At 52.2% G+C, this 22,001-nt stretch overlaps 2 protein-coding genes across 4 annotated transcripts in view; both read right to left on the bottom strand.

Moving 5' to 3' along the window:
- Tgm1 (transglutaminase 1) overlaps positions 1–8,585 on the bottom strand; it is a 14,615-nt gene extending 6,030 nt beyond the window's left edge. The window contains exons 1-12 of one of the 2 annotated variants that reach the window (XM_005370426.2): positions 7,581–8,585; positions 6,629–6,928; positions 6,306–6,494; positions 5,126–5,374; positions 4,654–4,772; positions 4,414–4,521; positions 3,863–4,037; positions 3,350–3,488; positions 3,118–3,221; positions 1,016–1,104; positions 422–575; positions 49–330 (exon numbers count right to left, since the gene is read on the bottom strand). In XM_005370426.2, the coding sequence (XP_005370483.1) occupies positions 49–330; positions 422–575; positions 1,016–1,104; positions 3,118–3,221; positions 3,350–3,488; positions 3,863–4,037; positions 4,414–4,521; positions 4,654–4,772; positions 5,126–5,374; positions 6,306–6,494; positions 6,629–6,923 (1,903 nt within the window). In that variant the 5' untranslated portion in view covers positions 6,924–6,928; positions 7,581–8,585. The remainder of the gene's footprint in view (positions 1–48; positions 331–421; positions 576–1,015; positions 1,105–3,117; positions 3,222–3,349; positions 3,489–3,862; positions 4,038–4,413; positions 4,522–4,653; positions 4,773–5,125; positions 5,375–6,305; positions 6,495–6,628; positions 6,929–7,580) is intronic. The other variant, XM_026777687.1, reaches the window with a different exon arrangement.
- Positions 8,586–10,073: 1,488 nt separating this feature from the next.
- Rabggta (Rab geranylgeranyltransferase subunit alpha) lies at positions 10,074–16,026 on the bottom strand. 2 transcript variants are annotated; one of them, XM_005370423.2, is made up of 17 exons: positions 15,968–16,026; positions 15,645–15,702; positions 15,409–15,519; positions 14,926–15,050; positions 14,566–14,753; positions 14,120–14,323; positions 13,529–13,612; positions 13,360–13,442; positions 13,170–13,271; positions 12,978–13,083; positions 12,852–12,903; positions 12,627–12,715; positions 12,423–12,511; positions 12,214–12,330; positions 11,185–11,298; positions 10,841–10,928; positions 10,074–10,282 (listed from the first exon to the last, which is right to left on the bottom strand). In XM_005370423.2, exons 2-17 carry the CDS (start codon positions 15,645–15,647, stop codon positions 10,134–10,136), a joined length of 1,704 nt encoding a protein of 567 aa, XP_005370480.1. In that variant the 5' UTR covers positions 15,648–15,702; positions 15,968–16,026; the 3' UTR covers positions 10,074–10,133. The 2 variants fall into 2 exon arrangements, with proteins under 2 accessions (XP_005370480.1, XP_026633489.1); XM_026777688.1 differs by lacking the exon at positions 15,968–16,026 and having other exon boundaries at positions 15,645–15,951.
- Positions 16,027–22,001: the final 5,975 nt, after the last annotated feature.

Below are 22,001 nucleotides of genomic sequence, written 5' to 3'. Positions count from 1 at the left end.
TGGGGAGGGAGCACGATCTAGGGGCAGGGCTGGGGAAGGAGCACTTACAGGCTCCTGGGGCTAGTGCCACTTCCTTCTTGGTCTCCTTGAAGGTAGGCCCAGTGACACCAGTGTAGTAGGTAACAGAGAGGTAGAGGTGCAGCTTTACAGTACGGCGGCTACTGCCACGATTGGTCAGCACCACAGAGACTGCCAGATCCTGTCCCATCACAGCATCCTGTGCCTCCACCTGCATTGCCACGTCCTCAGCAGAGTCCCGGGTGGCATACACATTGGGCTTGCTGCCATGGGCGGCAGCCTTCTCCACAGCCCTCCGCTCTGCTTCTGAGCCTGAGGGTTGAAGTCAGCGGTAAGTTCAAGCCATTGCCGGGGCAGGCCAATGCTCTTGAGGAGCTGGCTGGCTGGGCAGAAAGAATGTTACCTTCTGGGTGCTTATAGATGTGTGTGATGTCCTCCCGCATATTGGAGCTGATTGCCTTTGTGACAATGAGCGTGCCAATGGCTTTTTCCTCCACATACACAATCTTGAAGCTGCCATCATCCTGTCGCTGCCAGTACACCTTATCACTGTTAACCTGTGGGAGAGCAGAGAAAAGCAGGACTATAGTGGGCCAGGAAAACAGGCCTGACCCCCAAAGCCTTCTTCCCTCAGCCCCAGGAGCTGCAGGCAACTGAACCAGCCACAGTCAAGGAGCAGCGAGGAAGCTGGCCTAGGAGGCTCCTTGTAGCCCATTTTGGCATTAATAACAGTTTTCCCTTATGGTTATTCGCTGGCTTTACAACTTATGAAGCAGCCCATATCCATTATCTCTTTTGATCCTGAGTACAGGAAGCAAGGCAGCCATTATTATCTCCTTTTTACAGCTGAGGAAACTAAGACTCTAGAGTGAGTGACTTGCCCAAGGTTACACAGCTAGCCAGTCAGCGGTGAAGTCAGGACCAGAGGACTCAGGACCAAAGCCAGGGCTCTGGTTGCTTCAGACTGCTGAGGAGGCACCTGGAGCCCAGCCCTCACCTCGGCGAAAATGAAGGGTGTGTCATACTTCATGTAGACTAAGCCATTCTTGATGGACTCCACGGAGCAGGGGCCACAGCAGAAGATGCCTGGGAAGTGAGGCAAGTGATGGGGCTAAGGAAGCCCAGAGGCATGGCAGGAGCGGGAGGGGTCAGGGACAGCCCAGCTAACAGCTGGACAGACAGCCTAAGAGCCAGGCTGTCAGCACGCCCTCTGCACTGGCTGGCTGCTCTGTCCACCATCCACAGAGCTCAGGACCCCCTCCCCCAATCTTTTCTCGCAGTCAGCTCAGGGCCCACATTGGTTCTGGTTGGCTGAGAGAGCAGTACGCCACCATCACTATTTCAGAAACACCTCTATTGCACCTATTGCAGCACACTCTGACCTCTGTACTGGGAAGCGAGAAGGGTGACAGGAAAGAAGAGACTGTCCTTATTGTATTCAGGAGGGCCTCTGAGAGAGGGTGAACTGGCTGCAATAGGTTGGCTGGGACAGAAAGTGCAAACAGGAAGTGAGGGCTATCCAACAGGAAAGGATCCTAACACCGAATGCTCTGGCCTCCTCTTTCAGTTGGGGAAACAGGCTCAGCCAGTGAGGAGGCCACCCTGCCTCATAAGGCAGCTGGAGACAGCTTCTATTTGCCCAGTGGCTCTACTGTTGTAGGCAAGCTGCTAGTCCTCTTTGAGACACGGTGCCCGTCCATCCACACCATATGGTGTATACACACAGCAGTCTATTCAAGAACATGGCACACAAAGATGCTTCCTTGCCAATATCACTTGTCCAAGAAGTAACCATGGTAGACTTAGGTCCTGGCCATTCTGCCCAGAGCCCCTGCCTGACATCCACCTCGTTATTTCTTAGAGCTGAACCAGAGGTCAAGTTTCCCAGCACACTGCAAGCATTGCTGGGTTGTACATCCCAGGACCCCTTTTACATAGATGATTGACAGGGAGTGGTCTGGGAAGGGACCAGAAGAAGAATGCAAGTTAGGCCAAGGCTATGTAGTCGAGGAAAGGGGAGGCGAGAAGAACCAGCTGGAGGGACAGGCCATGTTACCTGCAGGTAGACTGAAAGCCAGAGGGAGAGGAGGCTGTGAGAGCAGAGCGGACGTCAGGTATCACCTCTATGGAGATGAATAAGAGACAAGCAGCTGACAGGTCATGCCACCCCAGGTCATGTCAGGGCTATAGAGCTATTTCCCTTTAACCTGTCTGAGCCCTGCTTTCTTTTTTTTTTTTTTTTTTTGTTGTTGTTTGTTTTTTTGGTTTTTCGAGACAGGGTTTCTCTGTGGTTTTGGAGCCTGTCCTGGCACTAGCTCTGTAAGACCAGGCTGGTCTCGAACTCACAGAGATCCGCCTGCCTCTGCCTCCCAAGTGCTGGGATTAAAGGCGTGCGCCACCACCGCCCGGCTGAGTCCTGCTTTCTGTATACTGTACATGTATGCAGTGCACAGGGGAATTCATTCTCCTGGAGGAGACCCAGACAAAGTTATAATACCTACAAGAGCCGCCATTTACCAGTGTCCCACTGGCTTAGGATGGGTTCCAAACATGGGGGACCTTAAGAATCACCAAGGGAATTTTTGAAACAGAGAGTGAAAAACACGGGTGCAGCCCAGGAGTAAAGACTTTCTGAGCATGCTCAAGGCCCTAGGTTCTAAACCAGGACTGGGAAGAAATAGATACGCCCATCCTTGGAAATTCTGATGGATCAGTTTTGATGATCAGGTTTTAGGGTGGGAACCCCTCCAGAATAGAAATTTACTTTATAAACATCTAATAGTGTGTGTCCTTTAATTAACTATATCTGAAATATGCAAGTTAAAAAGCAAGTAAGAATAATTGGTTTTTCAAGGGAAGGAAACGTCTTACTGAATATTCTTGAATCTTCTCTAACTCTGGAACTATCTGAGTATATTAATCATTATAAATTATAAAATAAAATGAAGTCAAGTAGCTGTATGAAGAGAAGAAAAAAATAATGGCTGCACGGTGGTTCAGTTATAAGCTCACGTGGGGAACTGTGGGGTCAAAGGGCTTGGCTCTCCAGCCGAGACTCGAGGGGGTGTGAGGACAGGGTCGGGGCAAGGCCTGCCTTACCACTGCTGGTCTCCTGGGGTGTGGCATCCACAACCTGCCACCCGTCAAAGCCTGAGGGCAGATCTGGCCTCTTCATCCAGCAGTCATTCCACACATGGAAATTCCTAGAGGGGCATGCAGTTCCCATTCAGGTCCTCCCCAGTTCCCATCCCGACCACAGCTCAGCATCCCAGCCTCAGACCATCTTCATCTTTAGGACAAGTGGCAGGGCCATCCCTCACCCTGTGCTCACCAAACAGAATCGTGGTTCAGATGCTCAAGAGGCTTCATGTTCTCATCAAAGTAGATGTCCATGGTGAGGGACGTGTCTGTGTCGTGTGCCGAGTTGAAGTTGGTGACAGTACGGGTAGCAAGGCCCAGGCATCGCAGCACTGTGGAGGAGCCAGGGTTAAGGGCGGGGGCAAAGATTGGCTGTAGGTGTGGCATCAGCAAGAGGGAAAGGGCAGCTGAGTCTGCCAGGCTTGGAGGGACCACCAGAGTTAGGGGTCAGAAGACCCAAGTATCTTTGGGTTGCAAAGCAGTTTGGGTTACAAAGCCACCTGCTTGACTCAAGCCCTGACTATTGCTTCTTCTTTCTCTCCCTTAGGCCTCTCTCGGTTGTTAACACTAATTAATGATAATTAAGGTCATTCTATCATCCACCCGTAGTGGCACCCTATCCTGTAGCCACAGTTGGGCTGGACAGAAGTGGAACCCTTCCCTCCTTACAGAGACCAGGCTATTCCTGACCCATTCCCTCTACTACCTGTGGTGGTAACACCAGCAAAGACCCAGCACTGGCCATAGGGGACAGAATAGCCGGTGCGTAGGTAGCTAAGCAGGATCTCCACGCTGCCCACCCACGCTGAGGGGTTGGTGCCTCGAGAGTAATCGCCAGTCCAGTTCCCAATCAGGACTCCGTTGTCATCCAGGGAGTTCACCTGCCCGGGAAAAGACAGGGTGTGGCTGGTTTTGGGGAGGTGCTTGGGATCTTCTGGATTCCCCAGCCCCTAACCCTGCAACCTCAAGAACTAGACACCAGCCTAAACTCCACCCACTTCCCCCCAACACACCTGCCCCCCACGCCCCTTGCTGTAATGCCGGAATGTGAATACTGGGTGTGCCAAGTTTGGGGCTTGGCCCCACATTCCAAAGGAGCTGGTACAGAAAGCATGAAAGGTGTGGTGGGGTACAGGCAGGGAAGGGAAAAAGAGGAATGAACCCATTTCCCTCACTCTCCATACTCTCTTTGGGGGGGGGGAATCCATAAAGGGCAGGGCAGGAAGACACAGGGCTTATGGATATAAGAGTGCTAACCATGGCAGAGATGACCCGGCAGACACTGACTGGGTCCCCACGACCTCCATATGGCATTCCCCTCCGATCCAGGATGTACAGACAGGCATCCAGCACCCCATGATCAAACTGGAAGCAAGGAGGGGAGAGGTGACCACAGCCCCTCAAAGCGATGCTCAGACCACAGGCTAGCATCCTGCCCAGTCCACCATGTCCCTCCCTTCATCTCCCTCGAGTGCACAAGGCCCAGCCCAGCCATACCTGGCCATAATTCCAGGTTCGTTCGCCAATCTGTGCTTCTGTCCCATAGTAGATTCTTCCAGACTCATTAAGCACATATTCTTGCCGCCAGTCCTCATGGTCCACGTACACCAAGTCCTCTGTATCCCCAAAAGCACATAGCAAATTCTATCCGTTTTCTTCCTGGGCCCTACCTTCTCCTTAGCCAGGTCTACAGAATTCATAGCCACAGAAGAAGGTGGGGGTAGGGATTCTTTTAGCCTGACAGGACTGCTCGCTCTAAGGAAGGATGGTGAGAAAGAAGGTTGGCTGTGGCCAGGGTCCTTCATCGGAATAAGTCAGGTGGGCGTCTCTTTTCTACAGTGGGCCTCTATCTCCTCTCCTGGACAATGAGAGTGGGTGTCTTTCCTTATGACCAGATGTTCAGGCATCTGGATCCCAGGAAAGGAAGCCTGACCTACTTGCCCTCTGCTCTTGACCCCAGCTGGTTTACCTGGGCACCAGGGGTTGAAGAGGATGTAGATCTCATTGCGGGGGTCAAAGGGCAACTGGAACTCTCCAGCTTCAGAGCGTGTGCGGACAGTGAGTTGAAATTTGCCGATGATGGCGTTAGGGGAGGTATGGACGCGCAGGTTTACGTTGTGTCCACTGGTCTTGGTCACTTGGGCCTTCCAGCCATCACTGCCCCCTCTGCCCACCGGGATGATCACGTGGGTACCCTTGCCCACCTCAGGACTGTTTCCTAGGATAATAAGGTCAGCATTTAGGTAGTGAGAGAGCTGCTGGAAGTGGGAGAGACACTAAGAGTTTGTTCAGCCCCACCCAATAGGTCTGTGAGCCAATTTGTATGTCCCTAAGTAGGGTTACCACACCAGCCTGTGACAATCTCCTCAGAGTAGCATGGTGGCCGCCCCATGCTCTCCTGCGTGTCAGGGCAGAGCCCCAGTCCAACATCCCAAACCTGTTCCCTCGACAATGAACTCAAGTAGGGAGAGGACACTGGGGCCACTGTCACCCTCTGGCTCCCGCCCTGTCCCACTGAACTGAAGAAAAATTAAGTTGGGTCCATTTGCCCCATAAGAAAGAACACTCCAGATACCAGAGGTCAGTGTGGCCTGCTCCCTGGGGTCACGGCTGCTAGAGCCCAGAGCATTTCTGGAGGTGGTAGGGGGACTTGGGAAATTAGAGGCTGGGGTGCACATGGCTGGGCTCTAATCAGAGGGTAAGAAGAGTCACCCGCCCCCAGCAGCTGTATAATCACCAGCCTGGGCAGTCAACGGTCACTAAGCAACATGATGAGGGAGGCACCTGCCTTGGGCCATGGCCTGGACTGGCAGAGAGACGGGCACACCGGGGCTAGGCGAATGAGCGAGCAAGACCCAGAAAGAAGGGCACACCGAGCCAACAATGCCGAAAGACAAAGAGGCCAGCCCGAAGAGGAAGTGCTGTGTGGTAGCTGCCCCTGGACGCTTGAGGAAAGCCAGCTTGGGCAAGCTGCAGCACCAAAGCCTCTCAGAGAGCACCACTAGGGGAACACGAAGAATCTTGCACCTGACTCTCTCAGCAGAGATGAGGAGTGACAGGGAGGAGCCTAAAGACCTCTTTAACCTAACACTAGCCTTCCCTCCAACAAGCCCTGGGCCTTTCCCCTTCTCATTCCAGGCCCCACTCACCGATGAGAAGTTCAAGGGCAATGCGATCAGAGGACTCATATTCTCGGTTCAGGATGAGGATCATGTGGAAGGGCTGCCCACGGCGCACAATCAGCTCATCATACTCAAACTCATCCGTGTGGTGCTCACGGCGGTTCTGGTCCGAGCGTGAACACAGTAGATCCACACCCGTCACAACCAGCATTCCCTCTGTAAGGCCACATTCCTGGGTCAGTGAAGAGTCCACAAGGAGCCCAGACCCCTGCCCCCCGCCCAGAAGTCTTTTAGCCCCACTGGAGATGCCAGGATAAATCTTAGGCCCCCATCAAGGCGGATAGCCTCACCTCGGATGGTGCCATCTCCAGCTGCGTTTACAGCACTGCCCCGAGATTCAGGTCTCCGGCCACCCCGGGAGCTGGACCCTCGGCTTCTGGAGCCAGAAGGTTCAGGCCCCCAGTCATCATCAGCTCTGTTCCCGCAGGAGCAGCAGCCACAGCAGCGAGCCCAGAAGGAGCGGCCTCCTCCTCGGCGGGAACGTGAGCGTCTGTCTGGCTCTGGCTCCGGTTCCGGCGACGGGGTGGTAGGGGGCTGCCAGGGGTTCCAACCCCAGCGGCCCGTGTCTGAGCGAGGACCTTCCATTGTGCCTGTGAAGAAAAGGCAGGGGATGCTCTAACCCACTCAGCTCTCCTGTACCCAGGATGTCCATCCCACCCACCCAGAAACTCTTCAGATAAATTGGTTCAGTACCAGCTAGGTGACTGAGATAATTTTATTCCAACCCAGAGATGCCTCAAAGACCTCATTTGGTCACCCAGAAAAAGCACCCCATACTGCAGAGAAAAACCTCTTCACCTTGCTATAGACACTCTCAAATCTCATCCCAAAACAATGTCCAGTGGAGAAACCCTTGAGGATCCACTTGAGGAAATGCACTGTTCCCTAAGTGGACACCTGTCACAGACCCAAACCCCAAACCCCGTACTGGTCCCTCCACCTGCTGGCTTCTCAGTTTAGAGGTCCAACCTCTAGGACTACTTAACAGAGTTCTTCCCATAAAGACAGGTAGGTGGGTTGGGGCGGGAGGCAAGGTCCCCCACATTCCTCACGTCAGGGCAAACTTCAGGCAGAGTTGTGGAGAGGGCACAGCAGGCTTAAGCAGAGCGGCCCCACGAAAACCCGGTCTCAACCACAGCAGGTGCGCACTGACGAGCGTTCCTTTCTGAGTTTGGGCTGTGTGTCCCACCAAACGACGACTTACTGTGGCTCAGCACCGAGATAGACGCCCGAGCATCTCACCTGGCAGCGGTGTTGGGATGGCACCACTGGGTCCCGAGCCCGGGTGGAGCAGGTCAGGGCGTATGGGACGGGACCAACAGGCTGGACGCAGCCACGCGAGTGGAAGGTGTAGGGCGGGCCGGGTAAGTGGTTTATGAGGGGAGGGTGGGCGGGGCTGAGCTTCTGGGAAAAGGGGTAGGATGGTTGCTTCATCCCCTGTCGGTCAAGAGGCCAGTCTCTGGGGGTTGTCCCCAAGTAGGGGCGGGACTTTCTCCTTTCTAGGAACTGAGATCCTGATGAAGAGGGGGGTCGGGTCAAGTCCTGTCAGACCTGGGGCTGAGGTGAAAATGGAAGGTTTTCGGCGATGAACCCCACACCAACCTGACTCGTGCCACATTGCGCGTTCAGAGCGCACAGAAAAGGGCTCCTCTTCCACTCTCAGCCCTGTAGGGCAGATTTATTTCGAAGCTGGAGACGCTCGCTTACTTGTGGTACCCAGCAGGCTTGGCCTTGTGGAAATGGTCTCTGGGCCTGGAACTCGTTTTTGCCAGGAAGATCCCAGTACCCCAGGCTGCAGACAGATGACATCAGCAACCAGGCCTTCAAACTGGCTCCACCTGCCAGTCCCTGACCAGCCAGCTCTACCAGATCTCACATCCCTCAGTTACTGCACTCCCGTCTGTCTCTCCTTCCAGCCACTCCACAGCCTCCGGGATGAGTGGAGCCGTCCCACACTTCCTTCTGTCTCCTAAGTCTGAGATTAAGGTGGTCACAAAAGGAACAATTTTGCTTCCCCCTCCCATCTTGGAAGTTTAGGTCTGGGCGGACAGGGGCCTCCTCTCCAGGCTACCTGGTATTCCCATCTTTCACTGCGTGTGTCTTGGCAGCTGGAGGCGAACATTCCCCCTCATTTCTAAGATTCTTCTTGGGAATCCAGACCAATCAGCTCCAGGAACCTACCTTCTGTACTTCCTAACTCTAGCTCTGGGAGGAACATCAGAGATGTCATTAAGAGCCCCTAGGCAGAGAGGAGCTAGGCATCTTTAGGGAGGCTCTCCTTGGGTCTCGTCCTTGGCACCACCAGCCAGAACCTCTTACTCTACCACACTGGTGTTCCAGCTCTACTGACAGGTCACCAATCAGAGGACAGTGAAACCAGGGTTGGCAAAAAAGACCCAGAAGCAAATGTGGCAACAATCTGTTTGGACATGTATCCTGTGCAGAGGTATCTTGGGGAGCAGGAACAGAAGCTCCAAATCTCCACCCACACTTTTTGGTTTGTTTTGAAATGGTTTCCCATATAGCCCACAGGCAGATCTTGAACTCACAGCAATCCTCCTGCTTTAGCCTCCCAAGTGCAGGGATTAGAGAAGAGGGGGCCCACAGACCAAGCATCGTGTGCGTTTTCCCCTGTTGAGCTAGCGAGTCCTGGAACCTAGCAGAGGTTTTGTGCCACTTTCAACATCCTCAGTTTAAACCAGGGGAAATCAAAATTCAAGGCTGGTATGTGGCAGGTCAGCCAAAGGGCTTCAGCGTGAGATTGTTTTGCTTATCACTGTGGATACGAGAAGAGGTAGAGCTTCAAGGGGCGGGGCATGTGAGCCCACATGCGCCCAAGCAGGTCCCAGAGAACCAGGAAAATGCCTGGTTTGCCAAACTCTTCTTTTAATCAGTCATCCTCTCTCCCCGCTAAGCCAAGTTTGACTCAGTGCCCTAGCCCCTGAGCCACTCCCTGGAGGCCTTGCACCCTGTAGCTTTCAAAGCTCAAACACAGTGCAGAGCAGTGTGGGCGCACCTCAGGAGTAGACTCCCATCCTAATACCTCAGGGCCAGGCAGAGCTCTGTTTAATCATTTCCTATTAATACGGAAATAGGAAAAGAAGCTAAGTCACTAAAGCAAGGTGTTTAGTATCCAGCTTCAGCATGCAGCTCAGCAGCCTTGGGGAGTTGCAGCAGTTTCTTCATCAATTCGAACGTTCTAATCTCGCATCCCCGAGAGTGTTTGAGGAGCTAATGGGATCGGGTATTCCCAAGGACCTTTCGACCATAGAATGTAATTCACAGGGACCAAGGTTGTTTCAATACGGTGGAGCAAGGTGCCCTGACGCAGTCTTCCAGAAACTGAGACCCCGAGCAAGCCTCCTCAGTTGTGAATAAAGTGAGAGTGGGGGCAGAGTCTGAAAGCCGCAGGGGTCACGGGAGTTTTCACGACCTCTTCCAGCTAGAGTCAGCTGTTCTGAAGCTCAGCCCAAGCCAGAACCTGATCCCAACTCCTATCCTAGCCTCAAGTTTGGTCCCAATGGCAGCCCCAAACCTGGAGCTGGACTCAAATCCAGTTCTGGTCCTGACTTCAGCTGTAAACATGAGGTTCTGGCCCTCCACAACAGTGAGAGCAAAGCCGAGAGTATTACTGCAGAGGAGACCCACATCCCAAGGCCCTTTTCTCAAAATGCACGGTGGTGGTAACGGAGGCAGTGGCCTAATGGCGGCAGTAATGGCCTGGCAGCCTAGGGGGCCTCTCCATTCTTTATTCAGTCCCAATAAGTTAAAGGGTAAGGGTGAGGGCGGGGCCTCCTAGGTGAGGATACTGCTGACAGAAGGCAGCATTGCAGCCAAACGCTCCGAGATGCCCTGTTCTTGGCACAGTGAGTTGCCCTGCAGGTCGAGGAGGACTAGCCTGGGGCAAGAGGCAAGAGGCTGGAGAGTTGCAGACTGATGGAGGCCTTGGGCAGGAGAGTCAAGGAAAGCTCAGTAGTTCTACCCCACCCCGATGTCTGCTACTGACACCCCAAAACTAAACGCTGCTGCTTGGAAGCACGTTGGGTGGTCTCTTATCCATGTCCCTGGAGAAAAAAAGCTCTTAGCAGAGCTTGGAAATTCCGGCTAAGGAAGGGGTTGTGGGATCATCAGGTGTGGAAGGCTGGTGAGTAGCACTTACTATCCACAAGGGGCTCTATCCTCCCATTTTCAAGAGGAATCAGAGTTTTTGATTTTTAAAAAAATTGGAACGTCCCGATATCTAGACTACTGTGTGGTTCCTAAGAATCTTACAGGTTGCCTATCTCTGCACCCTGGCTTAAGGAAGTTACACTTCACAGAACTCCAGAGTAAAAGCTAATAACAGCCCCAGACAGCACCAGGCTATCATCTCCCCTAGGTTTACCCTGCCCAAGCCCTGTTTCCTGCCCTGCCTTGAGATGACCCTGTCTGTGTCTGCGGTTTGTCTCTCTGTGGCCTGCTCCTCACCCTATGAGCTGTCTGCAAATCCGACAGAAGGATACGGTTATTGCATAGTACCAGCTCCTGCAGCCGGGGAAGGTTAGCCACACCATCCAAGGACTCTAGGGCATTATCATTGGCCTGCAGCACCTGAAGAGCAGGGAAATGGGGAGGCACAAGGTCAAACAGGCAGCCTGAGACAGGTACAAGCCATGGAGGAGCCCAGAGTGACCAGCTTAGGTATGTCAAAAAGCTCAAAGGGCCAGACTGGGCAGTAGAGCAGGCTGGGAAAGAAGTTACCTTCAGGAGCCACGAGGTCCTGGACATTGCTGTGACATAGGCAATTTTCTGAGTGGAAAAAGAGGAGAAGGGCCACCCCAGACAGCAAGGGAGGATGACCATTTACCTCAAGACAGCGCAGAGCACCCAGGGCTGGGGGTAGGGCTCGGAGACGATTATGTGACAGGTCAAGATGAGTGACCAAGAGTAGCTGCTCCAGGTGGCAGAGCACTGTCAGATCCTAGGAGTGGGAGAAGAGGTGGAAAACTCAGCAAGAGCTAGGAGATCTTTAGCCACCTGTCCTGTGTTCCACATAGACCTCAGAAGACTCTTGCTAGAGGCCAGCAGAACGTAAGAAGCACACAGAGCAATGCATACGAGCATAGGCCGTGTCAGGGAAGGGACAAACGGTTATGGTGGGATGGCTAGTGGGGATGGACAGGGAGAGGAACCCCAAGTGTGGAAGGGACAGAGGACAGCGGCATGTCCTCCAGCACACAGGAAAGGGAGCAGTGGGCCTGAGGGGGCTGCAGTGAGGAGGCACAACTGATCTGTTAAGATGTCTAGGAAGGCCTGGCGGTGGTGCGCACGCCTTTAATCCCAGACTCAGGAGGCAGAGGCAGGAGGATCGCGGTCAGTGAGTCTGAGGCCAGCCTGGTCTACATAGAGAGTTCCAGGACAGCCAGGGCTACAGAGAGAAACCCTGTCACAGACTAGGAAGGACGAGAAACAGAAAATCTCTGCAAACTGTTCAGGTTCCAGGCTTGGGGTCCCTGATCCAGGGTGAGAAGCACGGGGAGGCACAGCATGGTAGTGAAGGGCCTTCTTACATTTTTTGTTTTTCAGTAGTAGGAATTGAACCCAGGGCCTTCTATACATTGGGCAAGTGATCTACCAATGAGTTATATCCCTAGTACAGCTTTGATGACTCAGGATTCAGAAGTAGGGAATATATAGGATGCTGAACTGACTGACAAATAAAAATTTAAAAGAAAAAAAAAAGCAAGACCTAGCAAAGGAGTAGGCCAAAAGAAAGGTGATGGGTTCATCCTGGTGGGGAGGAAATGTCTAGGAAGGCACCGCGATCAAGGCAGAGGTGCGACATGGTGACAACAGCAGGCAGAGGCCTCGAGAAGGACATGTGCTGAGCGCATACCTTGTTAGCCAGGTGCAGCACACGCACCTCGGCATACTCCATCCTGAGGACGCTGTTCTCCAGCAGGAACTTGCTGCGCAGGTCATCCAAGTACGCTGCTCTCATTGGGTCCACAGCCTGGTGGGGACGAAGCAGATAGCTACATGGGTCAGCTCTCTTCTACTCGCCCACCTGGCCTCCCCTGGCCCGTTCTCCCAGGCCTAACTTGCTTTGAGGGTGCGGAAGTATTGTAGCGTCTCTTTCTCATAGAGGAGGGGGTCCAGGGCCCGCATCAGCAGGATGATGGTCAGCAGGCACCCTGGGGAGAGAGCAGAAGAATCTTTACAGTCTCTTGAGACCCTGTCCTCAAGGAAGTTCCCTGGGCAGGTTTTCTCAGTGTGGTTCTTGGGAGCTGGCTCAGGGGCCATCCTCACATTTATTCTCAGGCTCCAGCTCCTGCAGCTCCTTACAGGATTCAAGCTCAGACTGCAGCACTGTGGACTTTTCCACCGACAGCTCACACCTGAGAGTGGGCAGGTTAGGGGCGTGTGCAGCCCACAGTTCTCAGGTCTAAGCCATCCCGCTCCCCCAGGCCCAGGCCTTCTGTCCCAGCTGCCCGGTGTCTAGAGCCCCTCTCTGGCCACGGGCTCCTTCATCACCTGAATAGCTGCTCATCAGTGGCTGAGTCCCGGCACCAGCACTCCTGGCGGCCTAAGGGAAAGGGGACAGCATGAGGAGAGGAGCGAGAAGGCCGAGGAATCGTGTGGAGCTTTAGGAAGTATCACCTTTAAAGAGCACACACTCCTTCTGGGCATCACTTGCTGTCCAGATGACACGGAACGTGTGCTGGGGCAGCTGGTCATTGAGAGAGGCGGTGGGCAGGTCACACAGCTAGGAGCATCGAGTCAAGGAAATGTGCTGCCTCACTGCCCTTCTGACTGTCCCACCCTAGCTCTGCCCCACCAATTCTGGGATACCCAGACATGGCTGGCCCGGTTCCCGCCATCTGGAGTCCTCCACGCCACACCCAGAGGCGCCTCATCAACCATGAGTAGTAAAGTCCCCATCCTGGAGCCCACCTGCTCAGGAGACAAAGAGAGACTCGTTAGTGCTAACAGCCTCAGCCTCAGAGTCCTGTGATGCTTTTAGTAAAGCCACTTGACTCACTATTAGGGGACGAGAAAAGCAGACTGACAGACAGGCCTCATCCCGGCTCACGTGCAGGCAGCGCAGAACGTCCTGTGGCTCCGCTGGGGAGACAGATAGCCTGGTTCATCTTAAATCTTCTTCCTTTCCTTCTTAGGCTCAAACACCCTACCCTCTCCCCACAGCTTACCCCGGCCAAGGAGCCAGCGGTGATAGAACCAGGCACTCTGATCGTTGGGGTCAGTAAAGAAGGCATTTTGCACCAACTCCAGCTCTGTGGGGGCCAGGGAGGCGTGAGGTTTGTGAGCATGCACGTAGGATCCTAGTGCCATCCCAACAGCTCTTCAGCCCCAGGCTCCACTTGTACCCTGGCCTTACATAGGCATCACAAGTGTCAGTGTTATTTTTACCATCGGATCCTGAGCTCCTTGAAGCCAGGAACTGAGTGGTATGCACACCCCAAAGACCAGGAAGAAGCTCAGTAAGGCAGGCTCAGAATAGGGTTGGACAGACACCAGAACTGGGGTGGAGCTGCAGAATCCTTACCAGGATCCCCTAGGCCAGTGGTTGGTTCTCACCCTTCCTGAGGCTGTGACCCTTTAATACAGTGCCCCCCCCAACAACCATAAAACTATTTCCATAGCTACTTCATTACTGTAATTCTGCTACTGTTATGAATGGCAATGTGAGGATCTGTGTTTTCCGATGGTCTTAGGAGACCCCTGTGAAGGGGTCATTCGACTCTTCCAGGGGTTGGGACCATTACTCTAGGCCCACTTACCTTTCAGCAGTATGTTTTCAGGGAGGCGTCCCTGTGGGCCCGAGTCTGGCTGGGGGTGCAGCTGGGGCAGGAGGCAGGAGCGGTAATGCCAGGAGGAATAGTTGGAGAAGTTCCGGGTGATGAGGCTATCAGTGAAGGCTAGCTCTTCTGCAGGCGCTACAGCAGCCTGCGCAGCGACAAACCGCCGATAGTCCCAGCAATGAACTAGGGGTGTTGAGGGGGAGAACCTATCTCAGGAGCAGGACAGAGGGGAGCCGCCCCACTGAGAGCCCCAGCATTCCCTCAGCGAGCCAACCACACAGGCTCCATCTGGCTCCGCCATTCACTACCATAGTGGACGTTGGTGCTGGGTCCTGCACATCCCTCCCCACTCTGGGCCTTAGTGAAGACCCAGTATCAGGATGTAGGGCACGTGAGGATGTGGGGACAGGGCTGTGAACCCTTACAGTTCCGCTCATCAACTTCAAGGAAGCGAGCACACAGTTCCAGCTCTCGGGCCCAGTTGGGCTCAGGCAGGCGGCCTAGAAGCCAGCAGCGGTGGTGCCAGGTGCCATAGGACTTGGGGTTCACGCGCAGACAGCTCTCTAGGAAGCCTAGCTCTGCTTTCACAAGAGCATCCAACTCCTCAGGGGACCTGCACCACAAGAGAAAAGGAGGCTAGAGCCTTTCAACACCCAACTGCATCTTCTCCCTCCCTTCCTCTACCTGGTCCCCCACCATCCTATCTCTATGCCCCTGGCTACCCCATTCCTCCTCCAGTTCTGCACCCAGGCAGGACCAGGGCAGGGACTTGAACCACTACATACTTCTGGGTTTCTAGCTGCTGGAGCACTTCTCGGCGACAGTTCCAGAGGGTGGCAAAATCAGGGTTGGCTCCCAGAATCTGGCTTGTCAGTTCTAGCACTGACTCGTCCAGCTCACCAGCCTGCCGCTAAGGAGACAGGTTACAGGGTCAGCAACCACAGTATTTTCCCAGCTCTAGGCTAAACATTATAAACTCGGAACCACCCAAGAGTGGCACTATGCAACAGGTACTATGCAGATCCTTATACAGCTTCACAGGGATTTTCTCTTTTAATCTTTAAGTCTTATGCAGCATGTACAATTATTAGCTCCATTTTACAGCTGAACAAACTAAAGACAGTAAGAGTCTCAGTGACTAGCCCAAGGCAACAACACAGCAACAACAGACAGAATTCAGATTTGGATTCCTATAGTTTGACTCTAGGGTCAAGCTTTTGGCCTCTGTGTTTTACTTGGAGGTTGGGGCTACCTCTGAGGGCCCCCACCTTCTGGAAGACAGCTTGTGTGGCTGACTGGTAGAGCTTCAGCTTCTGCTCCCGTTCTAGCCTTTTAGCTTCTGCCTGCTCTTCGGACGTCTTCACCTTCAGGCGCCCATGCTACAGGGATGGGGAGGGGGTAAGAATACAGGTATCAAGGGCAGGTTTGCAGAGGCCCAAGAGACAGCCATGCGGGGTGAGGGCGTGGGCATGCAGGGACAAGGGGCCGGAATCAGCGGTCTCACCATGGTGTCGGCTCAGCGTTGGGGGACAGGGGAGGGGTCCAGAGGTAGCCCGTTCAGTCTGCGGAGAAAGATGTCAATCACGGAACCCCGCCCCCACAGCCCCGCCTCCAGGTGGTTCCCGGAAGCTGCCAGCGGGCCTGAGCGAAGGATCCCCGGGTGTAAAGAGGTCCTCCGGCTCGTGAGAGGTCGGGAGGAGGCGCTCACCACAACCGGAGCCCCGGTAGGCCGGGGCCGAGCCGAGGCACACACCGCGCCCGGAGAGAGTAGTGCCCGCTCGCCCGTCCCGCGGATTCCAGCGCCCCCTCCCCCGCGGGCGAACCCACCTGCTCCGGGTAGAGGTGTCGGGACGTGCAGCCCGGCGCCGCCACCGAGTCCCAGCCTGGCTAGAGGGGCTCCGGGCCGTGTGAGGGCGAGGCGCTGCGCCCCCTGCAGGCTCGGAGAGGGAGTTGCGTGCCTGTCAACAAGTTCTGTTAGCACTCAGGAGCGTGTGAGCGAATGTGTGAATGACATTGAAAGGCTCTTCCTGTTAGTGACTTAAACTGCAACCTAGTTGAAGAAGTTTCCCCAACAGCCTGACACCAGCCAATTCTGGCTGTTAAAAAATTCTCCTTCCTGTTCTATTAATTTCATCCACATTAATGGCTACTATCGGGAAGGTGATGGCACTCGAATCTCTAGCCCAGATGTTCACAACCTTAATGATGATGATGATAATAATAATAATAATAATAATAATAATAATTATTATTATTATTATATATTAGTATACGTGTAAGTTGACATATTCAAAAACCTATTGGAAAAATCCAGGGGCAGTGGTGGTGCTTGTAATGTCAGCTTCTCAGGAGGTCGGTGCAGGAGGGTCTCGACCTTCCTAACACCTTAATACAGTTCTCCATGTGGTGATTCCCAGCCATAAATTGTTTCATTGCTACCACATAACTGATTTTTATACTGTTATGAGTCGTAATACAAATATCTGATATGCAGAATAGTTAACGTGCTACCCCCAAAGGGTTTGTGACCTACAGGCTGAGAACCATTTAAACTCTAGAATCTATAGAGTCTAAGGCCGGTTTAGGGAATTGTGAGATTTCTAATTTTAAAAAAAGTTCAGTATAACCTGTATGTTCTAGAGATATAATAAACTATAAAAGCAAAAGATACTGTCTTGTCTGTCTCTCCTGATTGCTGGCTTTCTTTTCGTGTTGTACCACGGTACAATTCTCCCTCTGCTTTTTAGTTTACCCGTTAATACCCTCCCCATTCCAGTCACCACTAAAGTGGATGAAATGGTCTTCATCCCAGCCATGTCCCCTCTACTATCAATTCATCTTTTTGTTTTGTTTTTTTGAGGCAGAGTTTCTCTGTGAAACAGCCCTAGCTGACCTGGAACTAGCTCTTGTAGACCAGGCTGGCCTCGAACTCACAGAGATCTGCCTGTTTCTGCTTCCCCAGTGCTGGGATTAAAGGCTTGCGCCACCAAGCTATCAATTCATGTTTTGTGCCTTGGAAATGTACTTAAAGTACCCACTATGTACCCAGTCTTTTTCTAGGTCCTATAACATACTTTAGAGGAAAAGAGATGTTTTTCCTAGTCTTGTGTTCTGCAGTCCCAGTGCGGAAAGAAATCGTTCTTAAGTTATCATTGCTCCTGGCATTGTGATGGGAGCTCTGTATTATATATGGGAGACATGTGAACACACACACACACACACACACACACACACACACACGACCACAGGCAGAGGCAGAAGCAGAGAGATTAAAAATATAATACATCCTAACATGGTGGCTCACGCCTGTAATCGCAGCACTTGGGAGGTTGAGGCAGGAGGGTCCTGAGTTTGAAGCCAGCCTGTGCTATGTAGTAAGATGCTGTTTCAAAATGAAAGAAAATAAAAAAGCTGGACATCTTGGAGAACTCCTGTAACCTTGGTACTTGTGAGGAGGAAAGAATCTCAAGGTTGAGGCCAGCCTGGGTTGGAAAAGGAGTTCCAGGCTAATTTCAGCCACATAGTCTCAAAAAACCCAGTTACAGAAGAAAAATTTTATCTAAATGTTTGAGTTGACATGAAGATTAAATAAACCATGTGAGGTTCTTTGAATAACGGCTGTATTGAATAAATAATAATAGTGTTATTATTTTTAATTTCCCCGACAAATATGCATGAAACTGATATCCAAGAAGATTAATAGCTTCCTGAGGGCCACCCACGTAGTAAGTAGGAAGATAAGACTCAATGTGATTCTGGTCTAGTCTAAGTCACCTCATCATCCATTCTTTTGCTGTTGCTGTCTGTTTTGCTACTTCCGGATCTTAAAGGTGCTCAGCCATTCAACCGGATACCAGGAACACCGATGGCAACTGGCGAAGGTTTGCCAAACACAGTGTGTTACATCATAGTCACTGAGGGAGGAGGGGAGGGGGTGGTGAAGGTTGAGGTAAGCATGAAAGACTATTTAATAATTAGCGATCTTGAAACTGGCAAAGCTGAGTCAGGCAGGGCTGAGAGGAAGTGAGTCTTGGGAAAGACATCTGCACTCCAAAAGGTGGGGCCTGTGTTTTGGAAAGAGAAGGCAGGAAGGGCATTTCAGACATGTGTGACATGAAGATGGGGGTGAGGAAACCAAACAGACTAAGCTGGCTAGCAGAGAGAAGCTAAAAACCAGGTGCCCTCACAGATAAGGACAATAGAATTGATGACACACCACTTAATGGCAAGAGGAGCTGTCATGAGTTATATTTGGCCTTCTCTGTGAGGTAGTGGGATGCAGGCAGCTGTTTGAGGGCTGTGCTCTGATATCTGCTCGTTGTGAAAGCCGTGGTGTGTGTCAGTAGAGACGAGTCTGCGTGCTTAGAGCTCCGAGGACAAGAGTAGGTGTCATCCATATCACAGAGTGAGCAAGGGGGTGGGGTGGGGAGCAGCTGTGCACACAGGACGTCCAGGACCCTGAGCCGACAGAGACCAAATATGGTTCGGAAGGAAGGAAGGGACAATGAGCCACAGTCAAAGCTGGGCTGGCAGCCATGCTCTAGAGGTAGGCGGAGTAAGGAAGAGGCAGGTACTGAAGCTGGGGTCCCCCGCCACATGAGACAGGGTGTGTATTCTCAGTCACCTCATCTTTAGCATCAGTGCTAGGCTGTCACAGAGTCCTAGGCTCCAGGGACTAGCACTAGGCTCCCCCCAAAATCTACCTTCTTGGAGGTTGTAATAATAGAACTCTCTGTGGCAGGGCAGTGGTGATGCACACCTTTAATTCCAGCACTCGCGAAACAGAGGCAGGTAGATTTTTGTGAGTTTGAGGCCTGCTTTGCATAGTGAGTTCCAGGCCAGCCAAAGCTACATAGTGGGACCCTGTCTCAGAAAAAGAGGGAGGGGTTCACTAAACCAGGAGGTTACCACTTCAGCTAGCTGTCCCTGGGATCTCCCTGTCACTATTCCCCCCCGCCCCCCAACTCCCTACTGCTGAGGTTAAGATGCATCTAGGCCTTTATGTGGGTGCTGGAGGTCTGAACTCAGGTTTTCACACTTTTTTTGTTTTGTTTTGTTTTGTTTTTGGATTTTCGAGACAGGGTTTCTCTGTAGCTTTTTGGTTCCTGTCCTGGGACTAGCTCTTGTAGACCAGGCTGGCCTCGAACTCACAGAGATCCGCCTGCCTCTGCCTCCCGAGTGCTGGGATTAAAGGCGTGCACCACCACCGCCCCGCATTTTCACGCTTTTTTAAAAAAAGATTTGTTTGTTGTTTGTTTATTATGTTACAGTGTTCTGCCTGCAGGCCAGAAGAGGGAGCCAGATCTCATTACAGATGGTTGTGAGCCACCATGTGGTTGCTGGGAATTGAACTCAGGACCTTTGGAAGGTCAGTCAGTGCTTTTAACTGCTCTCTCCAGCCCAAGTTTTCACACTTGTATAGCAAACATTTTACCTACTGATTCATCTCCTGAGCCTCAGCCCCCCTCCCCCACTCCCCCCCCCTTTTTTTTTTTTAGCACTGGAGATCCTAGAGCCTTGTTGATACTAAACAAAGAGCAGGATGAACCCCCACACCCTCTACTTTAACTTTCTAGACCATGAAAAATATTTCCTGTCTGCATGATACAGTACAGCAGTCCCACGCTAGACTGTGAGGAATGAGGTTGAGGAATTGATTTGCTATTTTCTGTCTTTGTTTTGTTTTGTTTTGAGGTTCTTTGAATAGTGACTGTATTAAATAAATAATAATAGCGTTATTATTTTTAATTTCCCCGACAAACCCAATCAAGATGCTGAGATGGTAACAGGTGTTCTCTGAGAATAGGGAAGGGTAGCTGCTTCTGAGGAAAAACAAGCAGGATTGGGAGCAGATGGGTTCAAACTACTGCAACAATAGTAGATCAGCAGATTATAAAAGAGAGACTTAAGAATTTGTAGTTTCTAGCCAGGTGGTGGTGGTGCATGCCTTTAATCCCAGCACTCAGGGAGGCAGAGACAGGTGGATCTCTGTGAGTTTGAGGCCAGCCTGGTCTACAAAGTGAGTTCCAGGACAGCTGGAGATATACAGAGAAACCCTGTCTCGAAAAACAAACAAACAAACAAATTTGTATATTGTTTATACAAAATGTTTTTGTGGTTTCTGTCGCCACTTTGGTGGTGATGGTGCATGTCTTTAATTCCAGCACTTGGGAGGCAGACACAGGCAGATCTCTGAGTTTAAGGCCAAAGCCTGGTACAGGATGGCCAGGGCTACAAGGAGAAACCCTGTCTCAAAAACCCTATAACAATGATGATGATGATGTGTGGTTTCCACAGAGCTTTTGGAATGTGGCACGGAGAAGGAGGGAAGGTGATGTGAGAGGAGAAAGGGCCACTTCTGCTCTCTTGGGGATGTCCTGAGGCAGCAACAAACAGCTGTCTGGAGAGAGAGATTGAGAGGCCAGAGCAGAGGAGGACAGCGTGGGTGTCGGGCATGTGCACGTTGTAATTACACGGTGGCAGGGAATGCGCCATTCAGGGAGAGGGAAGATGAGGAAACCCACAAACAGGCTTTGGTAGAGTCATGGTTAGGGCAGGGCTGGGAGTACTGGACTGAGCAACCTCAGTGGGGAAGCAGAGGGAAATGAACACCGGAAAGAGAAAGAATGGCCTGTGTTCCCAAAGCCATATTCATGGCCACGGTCATAACTGGGTACTGTAGATCCTGTGTGGGCAGAAGATGGACTCTGCTCAGGGAGTGAGCCTGGTGTAAGGCTCCCCTCCCTCACATTCTCTCCATATTGCACTCTACTAAGCAGCCGGCAGCAGGAAATGTGGGAGGAAGTCCCAAGGATGTGTTGCAGGTTTCTGGGAAGCTGAGGTGGGCACGCTGGAGAGTCGCTTCCTACCCACTGGGGGAAGGAGCAAGAAGGGGGACCCTGGCCTGAAGTAGCTCTCAGCAGATCTCAAGTGATGGGTACTTAGAAATTTGTTTCAGGTGGCACCTGGGGACTTGAGAAGAAATTGAGCGCTGGGAAGTGTGAGGCTCAGACCAAGTCATAGGAGAGGAAAGGAAAGGGGGAGGTCTGAGTAGGCCACCTGTAGCTGCGAGGGAAGAGCTAGAGCAGTCGCAAGGTACTGGGGATGAAGTGCCCTGTTGGTACCCTCTGTGACCTTGAAGATACTAACTCCCCTGCGGTGCTTCGGGATTCTTTCTTTCTAACCCTGACCTCTCCTGAACAGGGTGTCAAAGCCGGCGGGCCCAATGAGTCCCCAGCAGTCCAGAGATACTCAGTGAAGAAAGCAGCACAACCCATGTGCTCGAGGTGGGGGCTGGGGTCAGAAGCAGGTTTCTTGAATTTCAGCTTTTTTTGTAGCCATCCGAAACATTACCAGCATACATTAACCTCAAAATGGCATCATAGGTAGTAAATATAGCTACAGCTGGTGGGTATCAGGCCCTGGATAGCCGTAACTAACGTCTTTGTCAGCTTTGTGGCAGGCCCTTCATGGTGGCATTTTTTTTTCAATGATGGAGAAATAATGGGTCATGGGATGGCCAGTTTGTTGGGATGGATTTTATAGACTGAATAATTTCAAAATCAGGTTCTTTAGTCGTCAAGCAGCGGTCTGCATAAGAAGAACAGTGGGAGTGGAATGACAACAGCGTGAGAGGGGCTCTGGCTGGCCCAGCGGGCAGGAGTAGATGCCCTGCATTGCTCAGCAGAAGCACAGGTTCCAGTGGTCCCTTTAAAAGAGACACAGCGATGCACTGAGGTCAGGAGGGAGACATAAGGATGACGTGGACAAGCACACGGGGCCTGAACTGAAAGACAAGACTCAGGAGGCAGAAAATAATAGTCTTCAAAATCCTGGAATAGAAGCTGTACTGACCCCCCCC

Source organism: Microtus ochrogaster, unplaced genomic scaffold (assembly GCF_000317375.1).
Source record: "Microtus ochrogaster isolate Prairie Vole_2 unplaced genomic scaffold, MicOch1.0 UNK80, whole genome shotgun sequence".
Taxonomy (NCBI): Eukaryota; Metazoa; Chordata; class Mammalia; order Rodentia; family Cricetidae; genus Microtus; species Microtus ochrogaster.
This window is presented reverse-complemented; position numbering and strand designations above follow the sequence as displayed.